This window comes from Dendropsophus ebraccatus, chromosome 12, assembly GCF_027789765.1.
Source record: "Dendropsophus ebraccatus isolate aDenEbr1 chromosome 12, aDenEbr1.pat, whole genome shotgun sequence".
Lineage (NCBI taxonomy): Eukaryota > Metazoa > Chordata > Amphibia > Anura > Hylidae > Dendropsophus > Dendropsophus ebraccatus.
The window spans coordinates 80,642,289-80,666,834 of record NC_091465.1 but is presented as its reverse complement, the minus strand read 5'-3'; the positions used below and the strand labels follow the sequence as shown (position 1 = coordinate 80,666,834).

General features: G+C 44.8%; 1 protein-coding gene across 1 annotated transcript; it reads left to right on the top strand.

Annotated features, from left to right (window-relative positions):
* The first annotated feature begins 9,255 nt into the window (after positions 1-9,255).
* Positions 9,256-23,698, top strand: LOC138768810 (sialic acid-binding Ig-like lectin 12). The gene is made up of 8 exons (XM_069946765.1): positions 9,256-9,259; positions 11,864-12,241; positions 12,923-13,291; positions 17,587-17,850; positions 19,167-19,286; positions 19,425-19,478; positions 19,819-19,877; positions 23,102-23,698. Exons 1-8 carry the CDS (start codon positions 9,256-9,258, stop codon positions 23,141-23,143), a joined length of 1,290 nt encoding a protein of 429 aa, XP_069802866.1. The 3' UTR covers positions 23,144-23,698.
* The last annotated feature ends 848 nt before the right edge of the window (positions 23,699-24,546 follow it).

Sequence of the window (24,546 nt, the reverse complement as noted above, 5' to 3'; positions counted from 1 at the left end):
ATTTCCGTCCATTTCTTATAAGCCAAATATCTGGACCATGCTGGGATTTGACGTAGGTGGGAGGCCCAGTAATAATGGAGGAGATTTGGGACCGCCAGACCCCCTTGGGATTTGCTACTCATCATGACCGAGCTGGGTATACGGTGTCTCTTAGAGGCCCAAATAAACTTAAATATGGCTCTTTGAAGGCTTCTAAGTTCGGAAAGGGGGATACGGACTGGAAGTGTTTCAAAATGGTATAGAAGTTTAGGCAAGATAGTCATTTTCACAGCCGCCACCCTTCCGACCAAAGAAATATAGTGTGCTGTCCACTTGGACATAAGAGCCCGTATTTCCCGAAAGAGTGTGGGGAAGTTGGCAGAATACAATGTGGAATATTTGGGGGTGAGGCGAACACCTAAGTATTTAATAGAGGACAGAGTCCACTTAAATTTAAAGTTGGAACTAAGCTGGGTAACCAGAGGTCCAGACAAATTTAAGGGCATAGCCTCCGACTTAGAGGTATTAACTTTGTAACCCGATAAGCGGCCATAATTAGTTAATAACGCTCGGAGATTTGGTAAGGTAGTGAGCGGGTGAGACAGGGTGAGGAGAACATCATCTGCAAACAGCATAGTTTTAAATTCTTTCCCTCTTACCGAGACCCCTTTAATGTCAGGACAATTTCGGATCGCCGCCGCCAGGGGCTCTATGCACAATACAAAAAGCAAAGGAGACAGAGGGCACCCCTGGCGGGTACCATTCGAAAGAGGGAAGGTCTCAGACATCATATGGGGGAATTTGAGTGCTGCCGTGGGGCGTGAATACAATGCCTGTATCGCTGTCATGAAAGAGCCAGTGAAGCCGAAGCACTTCAAGGTCTCAAACATAAAGGGCCACCCTAGGCGGTCGAACGCCTTTTCAGCGTCAAGGCTTAACATGAGAGCACTGTCCTTCTGCTGATTGATCGCATCTATAAGGTCAATGGCTCTCCTTGTGTTGTCTCCACCCTGTCTCCCCGGTACAAAGCCCACCTGGTCCGCGTTAATAAGGGAGGGCAGCCAGTAGCCTAGTCTGGTGGCTAGTATTTTGGTGAATATTTTATAATCTGAATTCAGGAGGGCTATGGGCCTATAGTTTGCACAGTCCATGGGGTCTTTGCCAGGTTTGGGGATAAGAGTGATGAAAGAATGAGACATGGAAGTAGGGATAGGAGAGCCCTGTAAGAAGGAATTAAATAGTGAAAGTAGTTTGGGGGAGAGTTCCGAGGAGAAAGTTTTGTAGTAGAGGTAAGAGAACCCATCTGGTCCAGGGGCCCGTCCCGTCGGGAGAGATTTAAGAACATCTGTAAGCTCTTCCGCAGTAATCGGAGCATTTAGTTCCTCAAGTGCCTCAACAGCCAAAGACGGGAGGCCACAGTCAACAAGGAACTCCGAGATACAACGGGCCCGGGCCTCGGGATCCGAGGGTAAGGAAGACGGGAGAGAATAAAGTTTAGAGTAGTATTGGAGGAAAATAGAGGAGATGTCAGAAGGGTGGTATCTCAGGGCCCCTGCAGAGTCCCTGAGGACCTGCGGAGAGCGGGCAGCTACGCGGTCATTGAGCATCCGTGCTAGTAGGGTGTGGGCCTTATTTCCCTTCTCATAGAAGCGTTGCTTGGAGTACATGAGGAGTTTCTCCACTTTATGTAGGGAAAGCTCCTTAAGTCTAGCACGTGCTGCCACAAGCCTTCGCAGAACCCCCAGGGAGGGCCGCCGGGCCAAAAGGCATTCCAGGGAGGCAATGGAGGACCTGGCATTCTGAATCGCAAGCAAAGAATCCCTCTTCTGTCGAGAACTGACCGCTATACAATGACCCCTAACTACAGCTTTATGGGCTTCCCACAGGATCCCTTCTGAAGAAACCGAGCCCCCATTCTCTAAGAAGTAATTAGAAATGCTCAACTTGATGGAGTCGCGTGTAATTTGGTTTTTCAGCAATGTGTCATTTAAGCGCCAATGACACTGCCTAGTAGGGGACAGAGGAGCCTTAAGTTGCACTATTACAGGGCCGTGGTCTGACCAAGAAATAGGGTCAAGGGCTGCACTCTGTAGAAGCCGGACCGTAGGTATGTTACCAAAGAAGTAGTCTATGCGGGAGTGTAAATTATGGGAGTGAGAAAAGAAGGTGTACCCCCTCTCCGTAGGGTGATCGAGTCGCCATAGGTCATACAGCTTATGAGCACGAATGAGCTTGCGGAACTCCGTTGAGAGTCTGGCTTGATCAGCCGGGGCAGGTCGGCCTTGTACTGAATGTCTGTCCATCTGCTCCGAGAAGGGCAAGTTAAAGTCCCCACCCAAGATTCTAGGAGCCGGGGGATATTTTGACAGCCTATTTAAAACTCTACGGAGAAAGGGTATTTGAGATCGATTAGGGGCATAGATGTTACAAAAGATAAATTGCCGGCCCTGGAGAGTCCCATCTACAATGACAAATCTCCCCCCAGGGTCCGCATAGGAGGAGGAGACCTGAATGGGGCATGCCTGAGAAAATAAAATAGCCACTCCAGCCGTCTTATTGCCTCTAGAGGCAGAGATGACAGTGGGGAAGGAGTGACGAGCAAATCTAAAAGTGGCCTCCTGATCAAAGTGTGTCTCCTGGAGAAAGGCTATGTCAGCATGAAGGTTGCGAAGTTCCTTCAGGAGTAACCGTCTCTTAACATTGGAATTGAGGCCTTTTACATTAAGGGACACACATTTAACCATTGTTACAGTAAGGGGTAGCAACCATGCTAATGCAGCCACTTACCCAGTTCCGGCAGCTCGATGGGGATAGTCTCCGGAACATCTCCTGCTGACGTAAGATCCTAGAAAGGGGGAGGGAGGGAAGGGAGGAACAGAAGGGAGACGTACATGAAACAACACATAGCACACAACAGATATAGAATCTAACAGGAAAAAGGGCACAAGGCCCAAGATACAGACCCAAGTGGTCCGCAATGAGGCAAGAACTATGCCAAAACAACTCAAAGGTTGTCAGCTGGCAGCCCCACGAGGAGCGAAGGAGCCACCAAAAAAGAACAGTGAACATTGGAACATACATGTGAGATAAGCAGTACGCTACCACACAGCAATGCAAAAAGAAAAACATAACAGTAAGTTGAGACCCAGAACATAAACAAATAAAGCCCCAAGTTTAGAAGATAGGGAACAGGAAGGGGAGACGGATCCAGAGCCACTTGGTTGGCCCTCTCAAGTCACGGGATCGGAAGGGGAGCGAGAGCCATCAGAGCGGAGACGGCGCCTCTTCTGGCCAGAGGACTGCCATACTGGAGGTGGGGAGGGAGGTGGGGGAGCTACCGTCCAATCAGAAATTTTCGGGATGGGCAGGTCTAGAGCATCACAAAACGCAGGTAAATCAGCTAAGTTGCGGAGCATCACGGAACGCCCATCTCTTCTAGCCGTGAGGCCAAAAGGAAAGTTCCATCTGTACGATGTGTCGTGATCTCGAAGAATAGACAGCAGTGGCCTCAGAATTCGGCGCTTCTGTAGGGTGATCCAAGATAGGTCCGGAAAGAGTTGTATTTGGGCCCCATCAAAGTCCAGGTCCCGAAGTGAACGAGCTTTGGCCATAATACTCTCCTTCAGCGTGTAGTCATGTAGGCAGCAAATTACATCCCTCGGAGCACCAGTTGCAGGTTTGGGCTTCAAGGCTCGGTGAGCTCTATCAAACTTAATTTTGTGAGTGGAAGGTTCTCCCAGCACCATGTTAAAGAGGCCCTCCAAAGTGGATGTCAAGTCATTGTCCTGCGTTGCCTCTGGCAGACCCCTTATCCTGATGTTATTGCGCCTGCCTCTATTGTCCAAATCCTCAATATGGCGTTGCATGTCATCTAAGGCAGAAGCTTGTACTGACACAGTGGACTGTAAGGTGGAGATATAGGCACGCGTGGAGTCGTGGTCTTCTTCCAAGGTTTCCACCCGTAGTGCGATATGCTGAATATCCTTCCTCACCGCTGCAATCTCCACTTTAAAAGCATCTTTTACTTCAGTGATGAGGGATTGCAGGTCCCTTTTAGTGGGGAGTTGTGCAAGCAGGTCACGTACCTCCTGTGGGGAAGAGGGTCCCATAAGGGATGCTTCAGAGTCTGAGTCTGAGTGTCTGCCCCCATAAGAGCGCTGGACGGCTGACCTGGTGGCTGCTTGCGAGGTTCTGGCAGAGGCGGCCACATTGTCATCATTAGGTTTATTTTTGTCTTTTTTAGGTGGTTTCATAGTGGCCATCATGAATGTAGAAATGAGCTGCTGGCCCTTTAAGAGTCTGCAGGACCGTATGGAAGCAGCACCAGGGGGAATAGGAGGGGGTGAAGAGTCCAGGGCACCGGTTGCTGGATCTAAAGCCAGGGGGGAGGCAGCACCTCTGATAGCAGGAGGTAGGGAAGAGGTAATGTGGAGCCTCTGCTGGAGTGAGAGTCAGGGAGGCAAGATGGCGCCCCAGTACAGGGAACCTGGGCTGCGGTCTGTAGCCCGAGTGCAGAGCCCCTTCCCTGGGGGGCTAAAGTATCCGGGGCAATCCGGCGGGAGGTGATAGGTGCCGGGTATGAGACTCGGCGCCTTTGCTGTCAGGACCGCAGTGTCAGGAGAGGGCGGCTATGGTGTTGGAGCCGGGGGAGGAGGCTGACTCACCAGACCCTGCAGTCTCAGCGCGCGAGGAGGCAAGATGGCGCCGTAGCACGTGGGGACCGGGGCTGCCGTTTATCCGCCGGATCCCGGGCCCGTCATCCAAGGAGCAGGTGGTCCAGAGGCTGGAGTTCAGGCCGGGCTGCTTACCAGCTGCGGAGGGGGATCGCCGGATCCGGGAGGACCGGAGGAGCTGGGGAAGATGGCCGCGGCTGCAGTACTCAGGCGGCGGCGTCTCACGTGTCCCTCCAGGTGCCCGCCGAAGCTGCAGGAACCGCGCTCGTCAGAGGCCAGAGAAGACCGGAGGCTCCGCTCACCGTCCCCCGCTCGATCCGGAACAGTGGGGTAAGTTTTAGCTGGTCTGGGTCTGTTTTCTGTGCTGTGTGGGTCCGGAGCTCCCTCACCCTGCGACTGCTCCCATCCGCGGCTCGCCACGCCCCCCCAGAGCACACAACTCTTGGAACAACTCAGATTCAAAAGCAGATCCTTTGTCAGTAGGAATCTTGTCAGGGCTGCCATAGGGTAGGATGAAGCTTTTCCACAAGGTGGCAGCTGTAGTTTTGGCAGTGAGATCTTTTACAGGAACAGCTACAACAAATTAGGTGTAATGATCAACCATGGTTAAGACATGGGTGTGTCCAGATCGGCTTGGTCCAATTTTCACATGGTCAATGGCTAGAATTTCAAGGGGACTTTACTCACAATTGGATGGAGTGGTGCACGCTGATCCTGTATTTCACTCTTGTTCACTACACAAGTGGGGCACTTTCGACACCAATCCTCAATGTCAGCTCTCATATTGACCCAAAAGAATCTTTTTCGGATGGTAGTTTCTGTCTTTTGAACTCCAAAGTGGCCAGATTGGTCATGATACTGGTCCAGTACGATTTTGGCATCTCTTCTGGGTATCACCACTTGGAAGACTCGTTCAAAAGTGACTGGGTCTAGAATTCTGTCGGCTCTGTGTTTTCGGATTCTCTCTGGAACTCGCCCACTGGAGAAGTAATCCAATAGTTCACCGATGACTCTGCTTTCCGCCTGAAGTTTTAGCCAGCGTTCCTTTTCAACTGGAGGAACAAGATCACTCTGCTGGGGACTACTGAGAGCGTTATGCTTTACCTGCTGAGTCTTTGCCGTGCAAATCGAGTGTAGAAAGCGGGCATTTCCACATCTTCCCACTGCTCATCAATGGATTTAAGTTCCTTCTCTGAGGGTAATCTGGAAAAAGCATCGGCATTGTCATTGGCCTTACCAGACCGGTATTTAATGGTAAAGTTGAAACTAGCTAGTCGAGAAGCCCACCTTTGTTCTAGGGCTCCCAAGCGAGCTGAATTCAAGTGCGCCAATGGGTTATTGTCCGTGTAGGCAGTGAATGTAGCAGCTGCTAGATAGTCTTTGAATTTTTCAGTCACTGCCCATACCAAAGCAAGAAGCTCTAACTTAAAGGAGCTATAGTTTTGATCATTTTGCTCAGGTTCTCTCAATGATCGACTTGCGTAAGCGATTACTCTTTCGGTTCCATTCTGTGTCTGGGAGAGCACTGCTCCAAGGCCTTTCTTACTGGCATCAGTGTATAGACAGAAGGGCGGGCTATAGTCCGGATACCCCAGTATCGGTGGTTCAGTAAGCTTGCCTTTTAATTGCTGGAATGCAGCTTCTCTCTCACTAGTCCATTCCACAGGGATCCCTGAATTCTGACGATCTTTAGGATTCCCTTTGAGGAGCTCTTGGAGAGGACTAGCTATCTGGGCAAATTTTGGAGTGAATCTTCTGTAATAGCTAGCGAACCCAAGGAAACTCTTAACTTCCTTGACTGTTCTAGGTGCAGGCCAATTCTTCACAGGAGCTATCTTGTCTGGGTCAGATTGCACGCCAGCGGCATTCACAACATGACCAAGGTATTTCACTTGTGGTTTCAACAAGTAACACTTTGAAGGCTTAACTTTCAACCCATGCCGCGCAAGATTTTTAAGCACTTCCGCCAGATGCTGTAGGTGTTCTTCATAGGTTTTGGAGTACACTATTACGCCATCCAAGTACAATAGGACTGTCTCAAAGTTCCAATGTCCTAGACATCTCTCCATCAATCTCTGAAAAGTTCCGGGAGCATTGCAGAGCCCGGATGGCATGTAGTTGAATTCAAAGAGGCCCATCGGGGTAGTAAAGGCGGTTTTCTCTTTGTCCTCTGGTGCCATGGGAACTTGCCAGTAGCCACTGGTCAGATCCAGAGTTGAGAAGAAGGCTGCAGAGCCTAAAGCTGCAAGTGACTCCTCTATCCGAGGTAATGGATAGGCGTCCTTATGCGTTATGTTGTTGACCTTACGATAGTCCACACAGAAGCGGATTGTTCCGTCCTTCTTCCTTACTAGGACTAGGGGAGCAGCCCAGGGACTGTGGCTATCCTGGACAATGTTGGTGGTTTTCATATCTTGGACCATTTTCTTCACTTGTTGGTACATGGCAGGAGGCACAGGCCGGTATCTCTCCCTGATAGGAGGATGCGTACCGGTTGGTATGCTATGCTGGATTAAACTGGTCTGTCCATAGTCCATAGGATGTTTGCTGAAGACTTGATGATGTTGCTTGGCTACCTCCAGCACACCTTGAATCTGTTCAGTGGAGGTGGTGTCATCACCGATACTTAGTTCGGACAGCCAGGATTGTGAATCTGGATCTTCAGTTGAATTGCCTGCTGAAGTTTGTTGGGCAGCAGTAACAGACGTTTCAAGCAGATCTTCCTGATGAATACTGTACAAGCTGGCTACTGCTTGATACTTTCTCAAGTCCACTGGCTGGTTGCTAAGGTTCAACAAACGAATGGTTACTTGGCCACGAGATACTGTCACAAGACTTCTAGCCGCCATGACAGGTATGTCATCTCCTATTAGGGTCGGTTCTATCAATGCCGGGTAATCTTGTCCTTGTAGTCCCATGGAAGCTCTACACCACACTATAGTCTCAGTGCCAGGTTGCAGCCGGATTAGTTGAGAGTCTTTGATGCGAGCACGGCATATTTCTCCTTTGATATTAGTGAACCTCTGTTGAGCTGCCAGCACTTTCATAGTTTTATGGATGGCCTTCTGAGAGCCTCTAGCCACATTTAGTAAAGTCTTTCGTAGGGCTTCCAGCACTTCAGTATAGCAATGGCCGAGTACGTTGGTGCCCAAGATCACTGAGAAGTTTTCATCCTCAGGGACCTGAATCACGATCATTCCTTGTCGGGAAAGTTCTGTGTCGCCAATCTGCAAGGTTGGCTCCCAATACCCGTGTATGGGTACAGATTTTCCATTAGTAGCGATGATGTGGAGCAAGGCTTCTGGAGTTTTTGTTAACTGTGCCCCATTACTACACTTTTCAAATGCTGCGGCCCTTATAGTGGTCACTTGAGATCCAGTGTCAATCAAGGCAGGGAAGCTCACACAGTTAATGCTGACTTTGACTGTAGGCCTAGAACCCACATACTTTGGCATCCATGTAGCATCTCTGGGACCTATCGCCTCTCCACCTGAGGGGTGTCCCGCAGCCTCAGGGGATTGTCGTTTAACTGCCAGCAATCTTCCTCACTGTGCCCTTTGCGGTGACAATATTTACACTGTAATCCTCTGGTACTCTGATACCAGGTATCTGAGCGTCTAACCGGTGGTTGCCACTGTCTTTCTCTTGTAGGTGGTGGTGGTCGCTCTCGTTTCCGTATGGGAAGACTTTCTCTTCCTTGTCTAGAGGGGTTTTCTAGTCGATCCATCCGCTTCATCATTCTTTCCATTGCTTCGGTGAGGTGTGATATTTGGTTAGCCAGTGTTGCTTCATTCTCTACTTTTTCCATAGCTTTAGCGCAATGTGAGACTTGAGCAGTCGGGGACTGAGCACTCTGTTCAACCATCTTACAGGTGCTGTTATGGGAGTCGTCACACTTCTGTTATCTTCTTGCCATCCTGGCAGAGATTTCTCCTCTAGTATTTCTATGGCTAGTTCTTTAAATTCTAGGAAAGAAGCATTTGGATGTTGTACAGACAACATTTTCAACTGGCTCCTGTGAGTCTTGTCTAACACACCTTCAATAAACTGTTCACAAAGGGTTTGATCTTGACCTACTGCTTCATGAGGATCGACCCAAATAACAGCTCGCCATGCTTCCTGCAGGGTCAGGGAATAGTCTCTAAGCGACTCCTTGGGGCGTTGTCTCATCCCAAAGAAACGCTTCTTCAGCTCAGAAGCAGTTCTAGACTCAAATGTAACACTCAGTCGGTCTAGGATCTGTTTACTGTTTTGGTGCTCATGTCCAGGCCAGGACTTGAACTCATGGAGTGCAGGTCCTTGTAATTGGTTGATCAAAATTTCAACTTTCTGTTCTTCAGTAACAGAGCACAGTTTAAAATGACTTTGCATTTTTTCTCTAAATTCTTGAAGGGTACCAGGTGGTCCATCATAATGAGGATACCATGATGCGCCTGGATAGCATTGCATACTTATTTGCATAATGCAGCTGGGTGTAATGGGAGCTGAAGAACTGCTGTGGCCCACCTGGGTGTTGTCTTCGCTGTCCAACATTGTCCTCAACATTCTGCACCAGCCTAGCAGATTTAAATTGAGCTAACTTATATTTTTTGGGAGCGTTGCTATGGGTAACGGGCAGGAAATTGGGACGTGGCTCCTTTAGGAATAAATACAGCAATTTGTTTTTGGAAAATGTGGCCACTCAGGGAGATAGCTAATACTTCAAACAGACTTTTCCCTGCTTTATTCCCCCAATAGTACTCACTCATGTGTCCACAGCATGAAATCCTGGACTCCAGGGACTTAGGAGCTTGCTGAGTGTACAGCCTAGCTGGGTTCCTTACACACAATGCCGGCTGTATTTTTGTGCTCCCCTTGAAGAAGGTTGGCTCCTCTGGTCAAGCAGCTTGCTGAACTCTTATTTCTGTAAGAGACACTTATAGAGGGGGCTTTAGCATAGATTTTATTCACAGGGCGACTTGTAAGCAATCCACACAGACACAGCATGTAATACCACAGTCCAGCACACAGCCTCTCTCCATATATGGGCAGCAGGAGGGCAGTCTAATCTCTTAAAATGGCCGATTAACCCCTCTTCTGCCAGTGTGAATTAGTGAATGCAGTATTCAGCTGTTTTAAGCAGGTAAAAGTCACTTTTGGGGTTTCTAATCTCAGTCTCTGTCAGGGGGGCACCCCTGGATATTAGTAGGGTACTGATGGATCAAGGCGCAGAAGTCTCGATCCTGTTTCATTTTGCAACGTCCGCACGGTGGACTGGAGGCTCTATTAGGACCAGATAGGGTGCCGGTGGTGTTGTCAGGGGCAATAGTGTCACGGTGCTTTACTCCTACCTTAGCGGTCCTGGCTCTCCTAAGGCCCCGGGCGGTCGTCACAGCAATGAGGTGGTTGGTTTCCAGTGTTTGGAGACAATGAATAAACGGTGATATAACTGAGGGACTTTACTTTCTGGTTTACACAGTAATACAGCACATTGGAATGGTGTTCAGTCACTCTCCAGTCAGGCTGCATGAAGTGAGCATTGGGTTCCCTCTGCCTTAGTGGTTATAGCCTTTGTCTGGCTGGTTAGAATCTCTCCTCTCTCTCTCCTTGCTTTGCCTGCTCTGCACTCAGCAGGTTACTTCACTTACTTGAAGTTTTTAGTCAGCACACGACTGCTTATATCTGACTATGATGGAGAGCACGTGTCTGCTCCTCCTCACCGACTACATCTACTCAACTCCTCTCAGGACCTGTAAGACCTCCTACTGTTGCCTAGGCAACACACTTGAGGTGGAAGGCCGCTGGGTCCCAATGCTCACTGTTAACATGTTGGCAATGCACTGCCACCTGCTGGACACCAATGATAAAGCATTATACAGTTACTTTATACAGAGCACATGTCATATTGCAGATAAAACTTTGTAGTGCCTGGTGGGTCACTACACAAAGAGCTCAGCTTATATTGCCCCCCAGTGTTCAAGTTTGGTATCATCCTCTGTATTCCTCATATTCTCCTATGTGTATTAATTTGCATATTTTCTTGTGCTTGTCACATGGTGTGGTGATGCAAATGGCCTAGTGTCACGTGACTTCCCCAGCTGCTGTTGTAACCGTAATAGCCATCCAGCTTTTGGCTGGGGTCAGTTAGTCACTTTCCCCTCTAGTGTTGTTCTCCCTCTACCTTCAAGAGGGAAGGACGTGTTCTCTGCTGCTCCTCAGGGAGAAGGCCGCAACTTAGTGTGATCCACCTAACTACCTCTGAGATGTTTTCCAGTCCAGTCCAGACCAGACCAGTCTCATCCTTAAGATCCTCACTTCACCTCAAGATCTGGGTACATTTCTCAAGTCACTATCTTCATTTTATCGCTAACAGCAAGTATTCTCCTCAGTATTGTTATACCCAGCATCATTCTCAGGGAACTACTACTCCCATCCTCCCTTAAGATTCCTCTCAACCAAAGTGACACTACCACACTACGGCCTGTAGCAACATGACCCATCTCCTCAGTTTTATTCAAGTCTGCCTATCAGTGGTTGCATCCAGAGACTGTTGCTATCGACAACCTCCGTGTTAATAAACGCACAACTCCCGTGCATTGGTCTAGTTATCGGTGCCTTGACTAAGGGCAACAAAGAATTGTCTTGGGGTCCCGCTTGCTCAAGTTCCCGTAGTTTAGCCCTGCACCCTCGTGCCAACACCGTGACCATAACATCTGACAGTGGCAGCCCGGGTACCGCTAACACCTACTTCCCCAGTGGGTTACTCCATTTCCACTTGTTAGTACTTGTTTGATATATTCTTGTACGTCTTGTTCATTTTTCAGGCAACTTGCTGTTGCCTTTGTGTTTATTTTGTTGTATATCTACAAAAAAAAAAACTGTACTGTGATTGCTAATAATCAAGGTATATACAGTAAATGCAGTACCAGCCGGATGATCTTTACTCCTAATAAATTGGGATGCGGGCGCATCCATGCGCGCCCGCATCCCAATTCCCCGCTGCACAAATTAAAAAACTTTTTATTACTTCTTACAATTTAATATCTAATATGTAATAACGCTTGAAAATGATGACGTGAGGTCATTGAAACTTTGTGTTTGCTATTGCCGCATGTACTCACCTGTTTGAACTGTTTCTTTTGATGGAATAAACCACTTTTTGCACGGACTATCTGGAGGGCTGCAGACTATTTTGCATTAATATGTATAACGTTATGTTTTATCTTTCAAAGGTAACACAGGCCAGGTCATACATGATCCGGGTTATTCTATCAATGTATATCCTTGTGTCAGTGTACAGAAGGGTCACTCTATCACCATTCCTTGTACCTTTACTGCTGATGGTAGAAATACATTCAGCAATTCCTCCGGATACTGGAGACGGATGCCTCTTTATCCAGAATATATTGTAGCTACTAATGATAAATCCAGTGATGTGAAGAAACAGAACTTCTATCTGATGGGAAATCCGGATACTGGAGACTGCACCCTGACCATAACTGATGCCAGGAGAGAAGATGAGGGGCGATATTTCTTTAAATTTGTCGAGAGAAAAGACAAAACAGTAAAATATTTTTATAAAAAAGCAATAACTTATGTTGCTGTGACTGGTAAGTGAGAGTGATGTGCAGGATCCTCCAGTAACAATGTAATATATTTCATAACAGCTGATACAAGTCCTAAGAAGTAGTTTCATATTGTGGCCAGTTTAGGCAACCGCACGACCCAAGGCTCCTGGGGATCGCAGCTGTCCAAACCGCTCATATCTGATCTTGTCAGTGGCCCCCCGGGGAATCCTCCGGAGGGCCACAGAGTCATGTAGTTCCTCTTGGGAATCCCTTATATTACTGTATGGACCCCATGATGACAATAAATAATAGCAAAAAACCCTCACCTCTCACATGCTCCCCCATTGCTGCAGCTTTGGCTCTGTGCGTTAGAAACGCTGTCTGCGCTGGACGTCCCAGCTACCTGTCAGTGCTCAGAAATAGACTGTGTACTGACAGGGGGTGGGACTACCAGTGCACACAGCGTCTGTAACACATACTGTCTGTGCCAGAAGACAAAAGAAAATAAGTGCATGCTGGGAGAGCTGCAGCAATAGTGGAGGTGAGTTTTTTTTTCACATAATTTATTGTCATCATGGGGGTCATCTAATTTAGGGGAGCTGCACAGGAGGCAATCTACTTTTGGGGGGAGGGGGAGCTGAAGAGGGGGCAATCTACTTTGGGGGTATAATATTTTATACATTTCATACATGTGATATATTGACATCTTTTATCCCCTTCCAGGCGAAGAATATATTTCAGGCTATTCTATTGATGTAGATTCATGTATCAGTGTTCAGGAGGGTCTCTGTGTCACCATTCCTTGTACCTTTACTGCTGATGGTAGAAACACATTCAGCAATTCCCATGGATACTGGAGACGGACGCCCTATGAGTCAGATTATATTGTGGCCACTAATGATAAATCCAGTGATGTGAAGAAACCAAACTTCTATCTGACGGGAAATCCGGATACTGGAGACTGCACCCTGACCATAACTGATGCCGGGAGGGAAGATAATGGTTCGTATTACTTTAGGTTTGAAGGAAGCAAAGAAAGTCCAGTGAAATATCATTATGTAAGAGAAAAGACAACCACTATTACAGTGACTGGTAAGTGTGAGTGATGTGCAGGATCCTGCAGTAACATCTGATATCACTGGGTTTTATATGTGATATATGTCACTGTGCTAATGTGGTGCTGCCGCACTGTGAGGCTCGACCAGTCACTTGCTAGATGGTGCTGTGTGACTCCACTACAGTAGGGGCTGGTTGAGATATAGCTCAGCCAGATGTTAGATTGTCGTGACATCAGTGCCGGTTGGGCACAAAGGTATGGTGGCACACCTGCTATTATTTTAGAGAGGCTGGCTATCCCCTTTCCCCTGTGGTCGGTCCCCTGTACTAAGAGCTGGAGAGGTAGTGTCGGGTGACCGGTCCTATGAGGTTGACACAAGCCCCAGAACTTGTTACCTGAGTTGAGCAGAGTGGTCAGAGTTTTCTGGTTACACCCATGCTTCGCGTACGTAGGCTTCTAGCAACATTGCTCTATCCGGATCAGTTCCTTTTCCTTGAGGATATTGTCCTGTACCTTTAGACTTGTTCACGGCGTGGGCTGGGATGATCCCTGACTTGTCGTCTCTGAGCGCATTTACCAATGTATGGTGTGTAGAAGTGCTGCTTTCAAGAAAAGAATGTCCGTACTTCCCATATGTGTCTGAAGACTAGACTACACTGGACTTAAGCAACACTCGTGGTGGGACACCACACTAGCTAATGTAAAATAAGTACATGTAGTTCCTATGGGGCATGAAACCCTGTTCTGCTGCTTCAATTCATCCAAACTAAAAAGGAAAAAAAAAAACAAAAAAAAACTTTACCTCATGCAGACCAGATCTGCAACAAAAAGCCTGTGTATAATCTTATTCTACTGGGTTATTGTAATACCTTCATGATCTACAGACAGTAGAGGAGGGTGCCCAGCATCTAAACTTCAAACATATGGCTTTTCTCTCGGCCAACTCCTCCCCGGTCCCAGCAAAAAAGTGCCCTCCCGCTGGAGTTCCCCTTTAATAAGGTTGAAAAAAGACTAGAGTCAAAGTTCAACCTACAGAAACCCTACCGTGTTGAAGGCAAAACTCCTTATGAGGCAGATGACAATTGCCCCATCACAGGGAGAAAAATTCCTTCCCAACTCCAATGGCATCAGCACAAATGCCTGGATCAGCGTCCTGTTACATGAATTCTAGTGCCCATAACTTGTAACTTTATAATTTTTTAACAAAAGCGTCCAAGCCTCCTTTGCACATATTTAATGAATTAGCCATAACAACACCCCGTGGCAGAGAGTTCCATAGTATTATTGCTCTTAAAGTAAAGAATCCGCGTCTGTGCTGATGATGAAACTGTCTTTCCCTTAGATGTAGAGGATGCCCCCTTGTCATAGTTACAGTCCTAGGTCTAAAAAGATCACTAGAAAGATCTCTGTACTGTCCATTCATATATTTGTACATTGTGATCAGATCGCCCCTAAGACGTCTTATTTCTAAACTACAAAGCCCCAAGCTTGATAATGTGTCTCTGTCCTTTAACCCACCCATTCCCTTAATGACATTTGTTGCCCTCCTTTGCACCCACTCCAGTTCAGCTGTGTCCTTCTTATATACCGGTGCCCAAAACTGTACACAGTATTCCATGTGTGGTCTGACCAGTGATTTATAAAGATGAAAAACTATCATCTCATCTTTAGCATCTCATCCCATAATTTTATTAGCCTTGGCAGCTGCTGCCTGGCACTGATAACTAAAGTTGAATTTTCTGTTCACCAATACCCCCAGGTCTTTTTCGAAAGCAGTTTTACCCAATGTTTTATTATTTAGGACATAACTGTACTTATTATTTTTTTGGTCTAAGCCATAACCTTACATTTATCCACATTAAACTTTGTCATTTCTCTGCCCAAGCCTGCAGCTTCTCCAAGTCCTTCTATAATATTAAATTATACTCTTTCGTGGTGATTACTTTAGTTTAGTATCATCTGCATATCTGGAGATTCTACTCTGTAGCTCCTCTACAAAATAAATTCAAAAGAAGAGGACCCAATAATGACCCCTGTGATACCCTACTAGTAACTGTGACCCATTCAGAGTATACCTCATCAATAACCACCCTCTGTTTCCTATCACTCAGCCAGTTAGTTAACCTTTTGCATATATTTTATCCCAGTCCCAGAATACTCATTTTAAAGACCAACCTTTCATCTGGCACAGTATCCAATACATTTGAAGTCCAGATACACAATGTCCACAGCCTTCCGCAGGTTCAGTCTATAACCCACCTCCTCATAGAAGCTGATCAGATTAGCCTGGCAGGACCTCATAAACCAATGCTGGTGCTGTGTGATAATTTTTTTTTTCTCATTAAGATACTCCAGTATAATATCTCTTACAAAACCCTCAAATATTTTACCCAGTATAGATGTTAGACTTACAGGCCTATAGTTTCCAGGATCACTTTTTGACCACTTCTTGAACAACGGTACCACATTAGCTATGCACCAGTCATGTAGAGCAACCCCTGTTAGTATAGAATCTTTCAATATCATGAACAAGAGTCTGTCTAACATAATATTAATTCCTTCAAAACTCTAGGATGGATAACTTCTGGGCCCAGGGATGTATGGATTTTAATCTTTTTAATGCAACGCCTCACTTGTTGTTGTGTTACGTAGGTGAGATTTATTGGAGAATTTACATCTCCCCTAGTCAAGTCATCTGTTATAGGATCCTCCTCTGTGAATACAGTAGAGAAGAATGTATTTAGTAGATTGGCCTTTTGCTCATCCCCCTCCACCATTACACCCAGATTATTTTTCAGAGGACAATGTTAGGCTATGTTTACACACAGTAAAATAAAAGCTAAATTTTACAGTAATTGTTGGTGCAAAATATGGCCATATTTTCAGTGTAATAATTCAACATGATTTTTTGGACAATTTATGGCCATCTTCTTGAAAAGCCGTCATTCGGTGTAAACGGCAGTTAAGTGAATATAACCAACAGGTGTAAATCCTTCTGATATTTCCCTTAGCATTACACACCAAGTAAGGCTATTTTCTCACTACATTTTGTCCTTTCCATTTTTTAAATAAAATATGAGGTGTGGGGTGATTATCCCCTCAGAGCATTAGCTATAGGTCAAATTGCCAATAGCCCAATTTTAAAGGGGTTGTCAAAATCGGCTGCTTTCTTTTAGATACAGAACCTCTCTCTCTATTCCCCTCTCTCTATTCTCAGTTTGGGTGTGAGTTTTGGAAAGGAATCAGAGCGGCACTCCGTGATATGCAGGTGGTGCACAAGGAAAGGAGTGTAGTCCCAGCACAAGTCAAAAGTAGGAATGCCGGCAACTCACCACTTAATCATCTAGTAGTTTATTCGTAACACGATCGTAACAGTGTGAACAACAGAACGCGTTTCGGCGATGTGCCTTTGTCAAGGCAGTTGACAAAGGCACATCGCCGAAACGCGTTCTGCTGTTCACACTGTTACGGTTGTGTTACCGAATAAACTACTTGATGATTAAGTGGTGAGTTGCCGAGATTCCTACTTTTGACTTGGGTGTGAGTTTTGTGTTATTGCAGCTCAGTTGTATTGAAGTGAATGAAGCCAAATAGCAATACCACACACAACCAGGGGAAAAGAGGTGATACTGTTTTCGCAGGAAAGTAGCTGAGTCTTTTGTAATCCTGGATAACCCTTTTAAAATTTGACTCCCTAGTTGATATCACCAGAACAAATTAAAAACATGTGAGGAGTCATTTCTAGCATTTAAAAATTATGAATTTCTTAATAAATTATAAAAAAACAAATCACCATTTTTGTTAGAGGGAACCAATGAGGACTTTTATTTTGCCGCGTGGGGCAGGGAGAGGGGTGGCAACCACCCGTGGCTAGTCACTGATCTCTGCCTGTCAGTGTGTGGTGTGGGTATGATTGACAGGCAGCGAGACTGGTTAGTGGCCTTTCTGCCTGTCAATCATCCCGGCACTGCACCCCGATAGACAGAGAGTGGTGACTAGTCACAGATGGCAGAATAAAAATACTTTTTCTCTTTACTAAAATAACTGCTGCATATTTGTCTGGTACATGCCGTGAGATGCACAGTAGCTCCATACCATGATTCTGTTCCCGCCACAAAACTACTCATGGTTTCATCTGTCTTCTTCCTCTTCCCTAATGATAGTAATCCCTCATGGGCAGGGCTCTCTCTCCTTAGTACCAGTCTATCATTCAGTAGGTTTGTGTTTATTGCACTTTGTTTTCTATTGTTTGTTGCAGTCACTTTTGTATTTTATATGTACATGTTATCTCTCTATGTGTTATCTCTTGTGTTATGTGTTCCTCGTGTAGATCTCTCAGAAGAACCAGTCATCTCAGATCTCGGGACAGTGACTGCTGGTATAGATAAGACTGTGACCTGCTCTCTTCCTGGGAACTGCTCTGCCACATCCTTTGTTTTCCAATGGAAGAAGAGCGATGTGTCCGGCATCTGGAAGACTTCACCTACTATAACATTTACCCCATCTCTAGATGATCACCAGAAAACCATCACATGTGAGATAACAAACTCCAAGGGAAAGACAACTAAGAAAACCATTCTTCTTGATGTCTATGGTAAATACTAAAAATGAGCATTGTTTAGCTTCATACGAGGCAGTACGATAAGCTTTTCAATCCCGTTGTCTGCCTGCTCTGTGGAAATGGTGGAGACATCCCAAGCACTGCCTGGGAAACATGAATACAGATATAGGCTAGGTTCACACACCGTCTATTTTTGGGTGTCCAATAGCTGTTTTTTGGGGCATCTGTCATTTTAAGGACAAATAAAAACATACGTCATTACAAAACAATTTACATTATTTTTCCTCGAAATGGCTGTTGAATGGTCAAAAAAGATGGTATGAACCTAGCCTATGGCTGTATTCATGTTTTCCAGGCAGTCCTCGGGCTATCTCTGCCTTCTGGATGGAATGGGCAGACAACGGGATTCAAGAGCTGATCGTTCTGCTTTGTAGGAAGCGGGAGGGATCTGCCTCACTGTTTTTAGGACACAGAGATATCACTAGACTGCAGCAGAGACCACACCGTTTAAAACACAGTTTTTTGTTTGTTTGTTTGTTTCCATTTTTTGTTACAAGAATTAGAATTTTAGTTTGGTGGCAGCAGAGCGGCCTGTGCCACCCCTTTCGCAATGGAAGTTGAACAGAACAGAAAAAAAAAAAATACATGTATTTTTATGTTACAAAGTAATATAGCTCTGTTAAAGTAAAAGTGTATTCGTAAAAAAATATATATATATATCCAAAGTACACCTTAAAATGTAGTTGTCTTTTTTAGTGGGAAACAAAAATTGTTGTTCTGTCTACATTGACATAGTCACATAAATAGTACAGTACAGACCAAAAGTTTGGACACACCTTTCAAAGAGTTTTCTGTATTTTCATGACTATGAAAACTGTAGATTCACACTGAAGGCATCAAAACTATGAATTAACATATGTGGAATTATACAGTAAAAAAGTGTGAAATAATATTCTAGGTTCTTCAGAGTAGCCACTTTTTGCTGTGATTCCTGCTTTGCACACTCTTGGCATTCTCTTAATGAGCTCCAAGAGGTAGTCACCTGAAATGGTCTTCCAATAGTCTTGAAGGAGTTCCCAGAGATGCTTGGCACTTGTTGGCCCTTTTGCCGTCACTCTGCGGTCCAGCTCACCCCAAACCATCTGGATTGGGTTCAGGTCTGGTGACTATGGAGGCCAGGTCATCTGGTGTAGCACCCCATCACTCCTTGGTCACATTGCCATTACACAGCCTGGAGGTGTTTGGGGTCATTGTCTTTTGGTCTGTACTGTATATGTTACCATATTGCTCATAGTAAAATTACATGTCCATGACTGATCCTCTATACTACTTTGTTTCTTTGCTTGAAGAATCTAAATTTACTATTGGATTATTAATTGGAGGAACCATAATCGCCATTGCAATTCTCTTCTTCGGGATCATCTTCTTTGTGAGGAGGAACAAGAAGAAAAGTGACCTTGGTGAACCAAGTATGTATCTTTTTCATCTACTGTAAGTTTTGATCCAAAAATCTGAGGTGACCGGCTCATAGTGTGAGCCCATCCTCTCTAGCATCACACAAGGATATGTTGGGACAGTATGAGTGATTTTTTTAATGTTATCTCAAGGTATCTTGACAAGAACTCCACCAAAAAAGATAAAGGTAGAAGAAAAAGAAGAAGGTACTGTGTGTTTTTATATGTAGTTTTCTGTTTTTATGTAATTTGACCATTTATTTATTGATTGATTGATTTAAACATTGCTCCATAAACCCCATTTTATTATAAGTACACCAGTCTTAAATTAGGCCCCTTTCCCCCAGAAGGATTTACTAAAAGACATGCCCCCCCCCCCTCCTGCCCATCAAGTGAACGGGGGATACGACTAATGTATGCCAGGGAGAAGGGCTGAATCTGCACCTTCTCCCTGGCATACTCTAGGGGCACAATGATAGTAAATGTCTCCCTAAATGTATGATTGCTTGTGGCTTTACTTTAATGATAATCATATTTTTTTTCTCAGAAATTTATGAAAATGTATCAGCAGTCAGACCCAAAGACGGAACCCATTATCCCATGAAGGTGAGTATCTGCATCCACCTGTGCATAGATTAGAGGAGGGTAAGAACTGGGGAGTCATGAACAGAAATGTCACAGGGTGTAAAACTGTCAGCCAAATTTTAACCCTTTCACGACCTGGGGTCATTGATACATCAATGCCCAGGTCGTTTTTGGACATCAGCTTATGGGATCATAATGAACCCATAAGCTGATGTCCCTGTGTCTGCCCTCTTTTCTGTCCCCTGCCGCTGTTACAATCTTGTGACAGCGGCAGGGGAGAGAGGGAAGGGGGCAGATCGCACGGCCGTGCACCTAGCGCGCATCCAGATTCCCTCCCCCTGCCGGCCTCCATAGCCAGGCAACTGGAAGCCTCAGGGTTCCATGGCTACCATCGGGGCTCTGTGATCACTTCGTAGAGCCCCAGGGGACACTGGACAGAGAATTCTCCCTCTGTAGAGGGAGAATTCTATCAGGAGCCCTACAGATGCTGCGGTTGTGCTGACCTCAGTATCTATAGGGTTAACTCTCAGCAGGGGAGCGTGGCTCCGGTGCTGATAGTTGCAGCGGGTCCCCGGCTATCACCGATAGACAGTGGGCATGTATTATCCTCAATCCTAAATTAACGTCACTGCAACATCAGGCATAGGCTGCAGTGACGTTAATTTACAGCCCAGCCGCGGGAGAGGGTTAACTTGCAATTATAGGGGTTGTCCGGGGGGGGGGGCGGGGGGAACTATTGATAGCCTTTCCACAGAACAGATCATGAATAGTTGATCAGCAGAGTTAAGCGGACTTACTGAATTGTTCAGGCTCGGCAACGTTCTTTGAATCCCAACAATCGCCATGTGACTTCCATTGGCTGGATAACTTGGATGCAGCCCTAGGGAGTCCTGGAAAATATATATACAGCCATAGACCATTGAAGTATCCTTTTGTTTATCTGATATCTTTATTTCATTAAATCGGCTGTGTGCACGTTATCCACCTGTGACAACGGTAATTATACAGGTGTCCATGAGTCTGTATATCTGACCATCGGCCGTGTACATTTTTGCCCACTTTTGACCACGCCATTATGCATGGTACTATTTATCTATGTTGTACTCGCATCTGTACTGGTAGATCTTAAGTAATCCTAGGTGTATGTACTGCTAATACGACTCTCTACAGTTTTAGGCTATGTTCACACAACATATTTTTTTAATTAATTATGGCCGTTCTTGCAAATTGCAACAACGGCTGTGATTAATTAAAAATATACAGTACTTTGCATTAAATGAATGGAATCTCAGCCGGAGTTTATACACATAGGGATTGCAAGCGGTCGCATGGAAAACTGACATGTCAGTTTTGTGTGGCTGATATTCATTGAATAGCGGACGCACAGAACTGTCAGTCCACACAATGGAAACTGTGGCTCCGGCTGCACTTTCCATTGTGTTCTATGGTGAATTGGGATACGGCACACACGGGTGGGCCCACATTCCAATTCAACAGAAATTAAGTTCATCCGGCCGGTACTTCAGTATCGGCCAGGTTGATCTTCACTGACACCGGCTTAGACATAGGGCTTCTTTTAGCCAAAGTGCGGTTAGACTTTCTTACTAAATATATGTACCATTATCTAGGTTAATTATAATAGTCTGGGCGTTTATGTATTTCAACATACCCGTGTGCATATTTCCCTTAGTTTGTTTTCCATGTCACGCTGTGGTGGCACGGCGCTATCCACCAAGGTCTGCAGTCCCCCCCCCCCGTAGATCGGGAACACACATAAAGTAGATACAGTGTTATCACATATTTACTGTATTATCCATGTGTTCTATCAGTCTATTCTGAGTGCATAAAGCTACAATTCCTATAGGTCATACACAGACACTGTTATACTTTCCCCTTAGCAGCTGGGTGACGGTGGATTGATCATTACCATTGGACCATCATGTATCAAATACAAGTTGCGTATGATCATTTGTCGTTCATGAGCTAGAACAACATTATTTCTTGGGGGAAAGGTCCGACACATTTATGTCGCCCAGCTACTTCATCGGTGGGGTGTGATAGATATAGTGCTTTTGGGGAGACAAAGTGAGAGAGACCCAATGCCAATATTTTTCACCATGCCTCTCTCCCTGTTAGCGCATTAATAATCACTACTGTCTTCGACATTGCACATTGTATGATACACGGATTTCTATCATAAGATACACAGATTTTATCCTTTGTGTGCTTTACTAATGTAGTCTATCTCACTTAGGCTGGGTTCACACTACGTTTTTGCAATCCGTTTTTGCAATCTGTTTTTTGCAAAAAACAAATGGGAAAAACGGATGCATGGGTGTGCATCCGTTGTGCTTCATTTTTCCATTGAATTCCATTATTAAAAAAAAAAAAAAAACAGCTCAAAACGGATCAGTTTTTTTTAACGGACACAAAAATTAAGTTGACTACGCTTTTGTGTACATAAAAAAAACTGATCCTTTTTTTTATTATGGTATTCAATGAAAATACTGATCAAAACGGATGCACACACATGCATCCGTTTTTTCCATCCGTTTTTTATCCGGATTGCAAAAACGTAGTGTGAACCCAGACCTACACATATCAGTTTAGACAGGGTGTTGTGGCTTAGTGAGATAGTCAGTGTTCCCTATTTTTATCCAGGGCTTGTATTAGTAAGCCAGGGTTAGGTTCTAGAGCGGGGCTGCCCTTATCAGAGCGATCACTCCGCCTAGGTCAGGAATAGAGGAGGGTTTAGTGTAGGACTATATAGGTCCCTTATACCACAGCTCCTCCTATTGTAATCCCTCCCCCGACATTTGAGCCCACATACTCTAGAGGCCTCCTTTGTGTAGACTTGTATGAACATATAGGGGGAGATTTATCAAACTGGTCTAAAGTAAAACTGTCTCAGTTGCCCCTAGCAACCAATCAGATTCCACCTTTCATTTTCCAAAGAGTCTGTGAGGAATGTAAAGTGGAATCTGATTGGTTGCTAGGGGCAACTGAGCCAGTTTCACTTTACACCATGTTTGATAAATCTCCCCCATAATTGTTATGTAACTTAGTAGTTGGCGAATTGTGATTGTCTTTTTTTTATCAGGGACAATATTTTTTTTGTTCATTTTTTTGGTATTTTGGGATGGACAAGAGTCATTTTTATGGTGAATATTATATTAAAAGTTGTGTTTCATTTCCTAATCTGAGAATAAGTCTTCATATCATTCTCTGATTTTTCTCTTTTTTAGGCCATAGATGAGCCAGAAGAAAACATTTATGCCAATAGTTAAAGAAGGAATTCCTTTTGACCATGTATTGTATATAAGGACTACTCCCCTGTTTTAGCAGGAATATATTATTATATATAATGGCACACATGTAAAGAAAGAAGTTGGTGCTTACTGATACAGTTGCAGTCGTCAGACTATTTATTCCAGCGTTTTAACATGCATTAGGCAGATGAGTATGTGTTTACTCCCCCATTCTTTTTTTTATTTGTACATTATTATGGGGGCTGCCATCTTGCCTGAGTTGTTTTTAAAAGCATTTAGTGACATGCTCTATGACAAGTCTCATGGACATAGGCACAATGAACATTCCCAGACTCTATTATTGGACACATTTGAGCATGCCCTGTAATCTCTATGACTTGTGCACAGGTCATTCCTAAGGAGAAGGAGGCTAAACTGTGAGCGCCATCTATTGTCTTTATTATCTACTGGTGTCACCTTTCTTACTTTGCTGTAGTGCTCTACATGTCACTTTACAGCAGCCTCCCCCTTATTGTCACAGACAGAGCGGGAAGCCCGAGCCTCTTTTTAAGCCTAGTGACCAGGATGCAAATGGCAAGAATTCAAGATTATTTTATAATATACATTATAATATAATATACATTTTTATTCCTTTTTTCTATGCCCTTCTTGGATTGTTGTGTATAGGTAGTAAGGTCTGTTTGAGATGAATAAATAAGAATAGATGACTCCTTCTCAGAAACAAAATGGACATCACCGACCGAAATACAGATTTTGATTAGGCATTTGTTTTTCTTTAAAATTTTATTTTTTTAGGTTTATTTGTTTGTTTTTTCCCCCAGAAATCAATAGTACAGGTGATTTTAAGAAACTTTGTAATTGGGTTTATTAGGCCAATATGCCATTATCTGCATTCAAAAAGACTTTCCCCACCCCACCCCTCCTCTCTCTCTCATTCACTGCTCATTATCAGGAAATCTCTACTTTTTTACATCAGTCCGGCCCTGTGTAACTTATGGAGAGGGGAGGGGGGAGGAGGGAGATTAGTCGCTAGCAGAGAGCAGAGAACAAAGGATTACACAGTGGGTGCTGTTTGAAAGCTGTATTAAGAGGTAGGAGAGGTCAGTGCTGACTTCAGAAGAGAGAGCCTGGTGATGTAGCTGTAAATTAACTCTTTGCTGTCCTATTTTTGTGCCTCATCTCCCTCCACCCCTCCCCTCTCCATAGAAAACCATGAAGACAGGGGGGGGAGAGCTTTACACTGCTTTTTTATGATAAAAATGCATTATTCAGCTAATAAACCCAATTACAAAGTTTTTTTTACAATTGCCTGTACTATAAAAAAAATAATAATAAAATAAACAATGTAGGTTAAATTCTTTATTTCACAGTTGTAATAAAATTTTTATTATAATCCTTGGTTGTAGTCTAATCTCTGCTTT

Bases quoted from the DNA above. Each gene is read 5' to 3' on its own strand.
- LOC138768810 (XM_069946765.1), top strand. The intron at 13,292-17,586 runs GTAAGTGTGAGT...TTCCTCGTGTAG, and splicing joins AACCACTATTACAGTGACTG to ATCTCTCAGAAGAACCAGTC. The intron at 19,479-19,818 runs GTACTGTGTGTT...TTTTTTTCTCAG, and splicing joins GGTAGAAGAAAAAGAAGAAG to AAATTTATGAAAATGTATCA.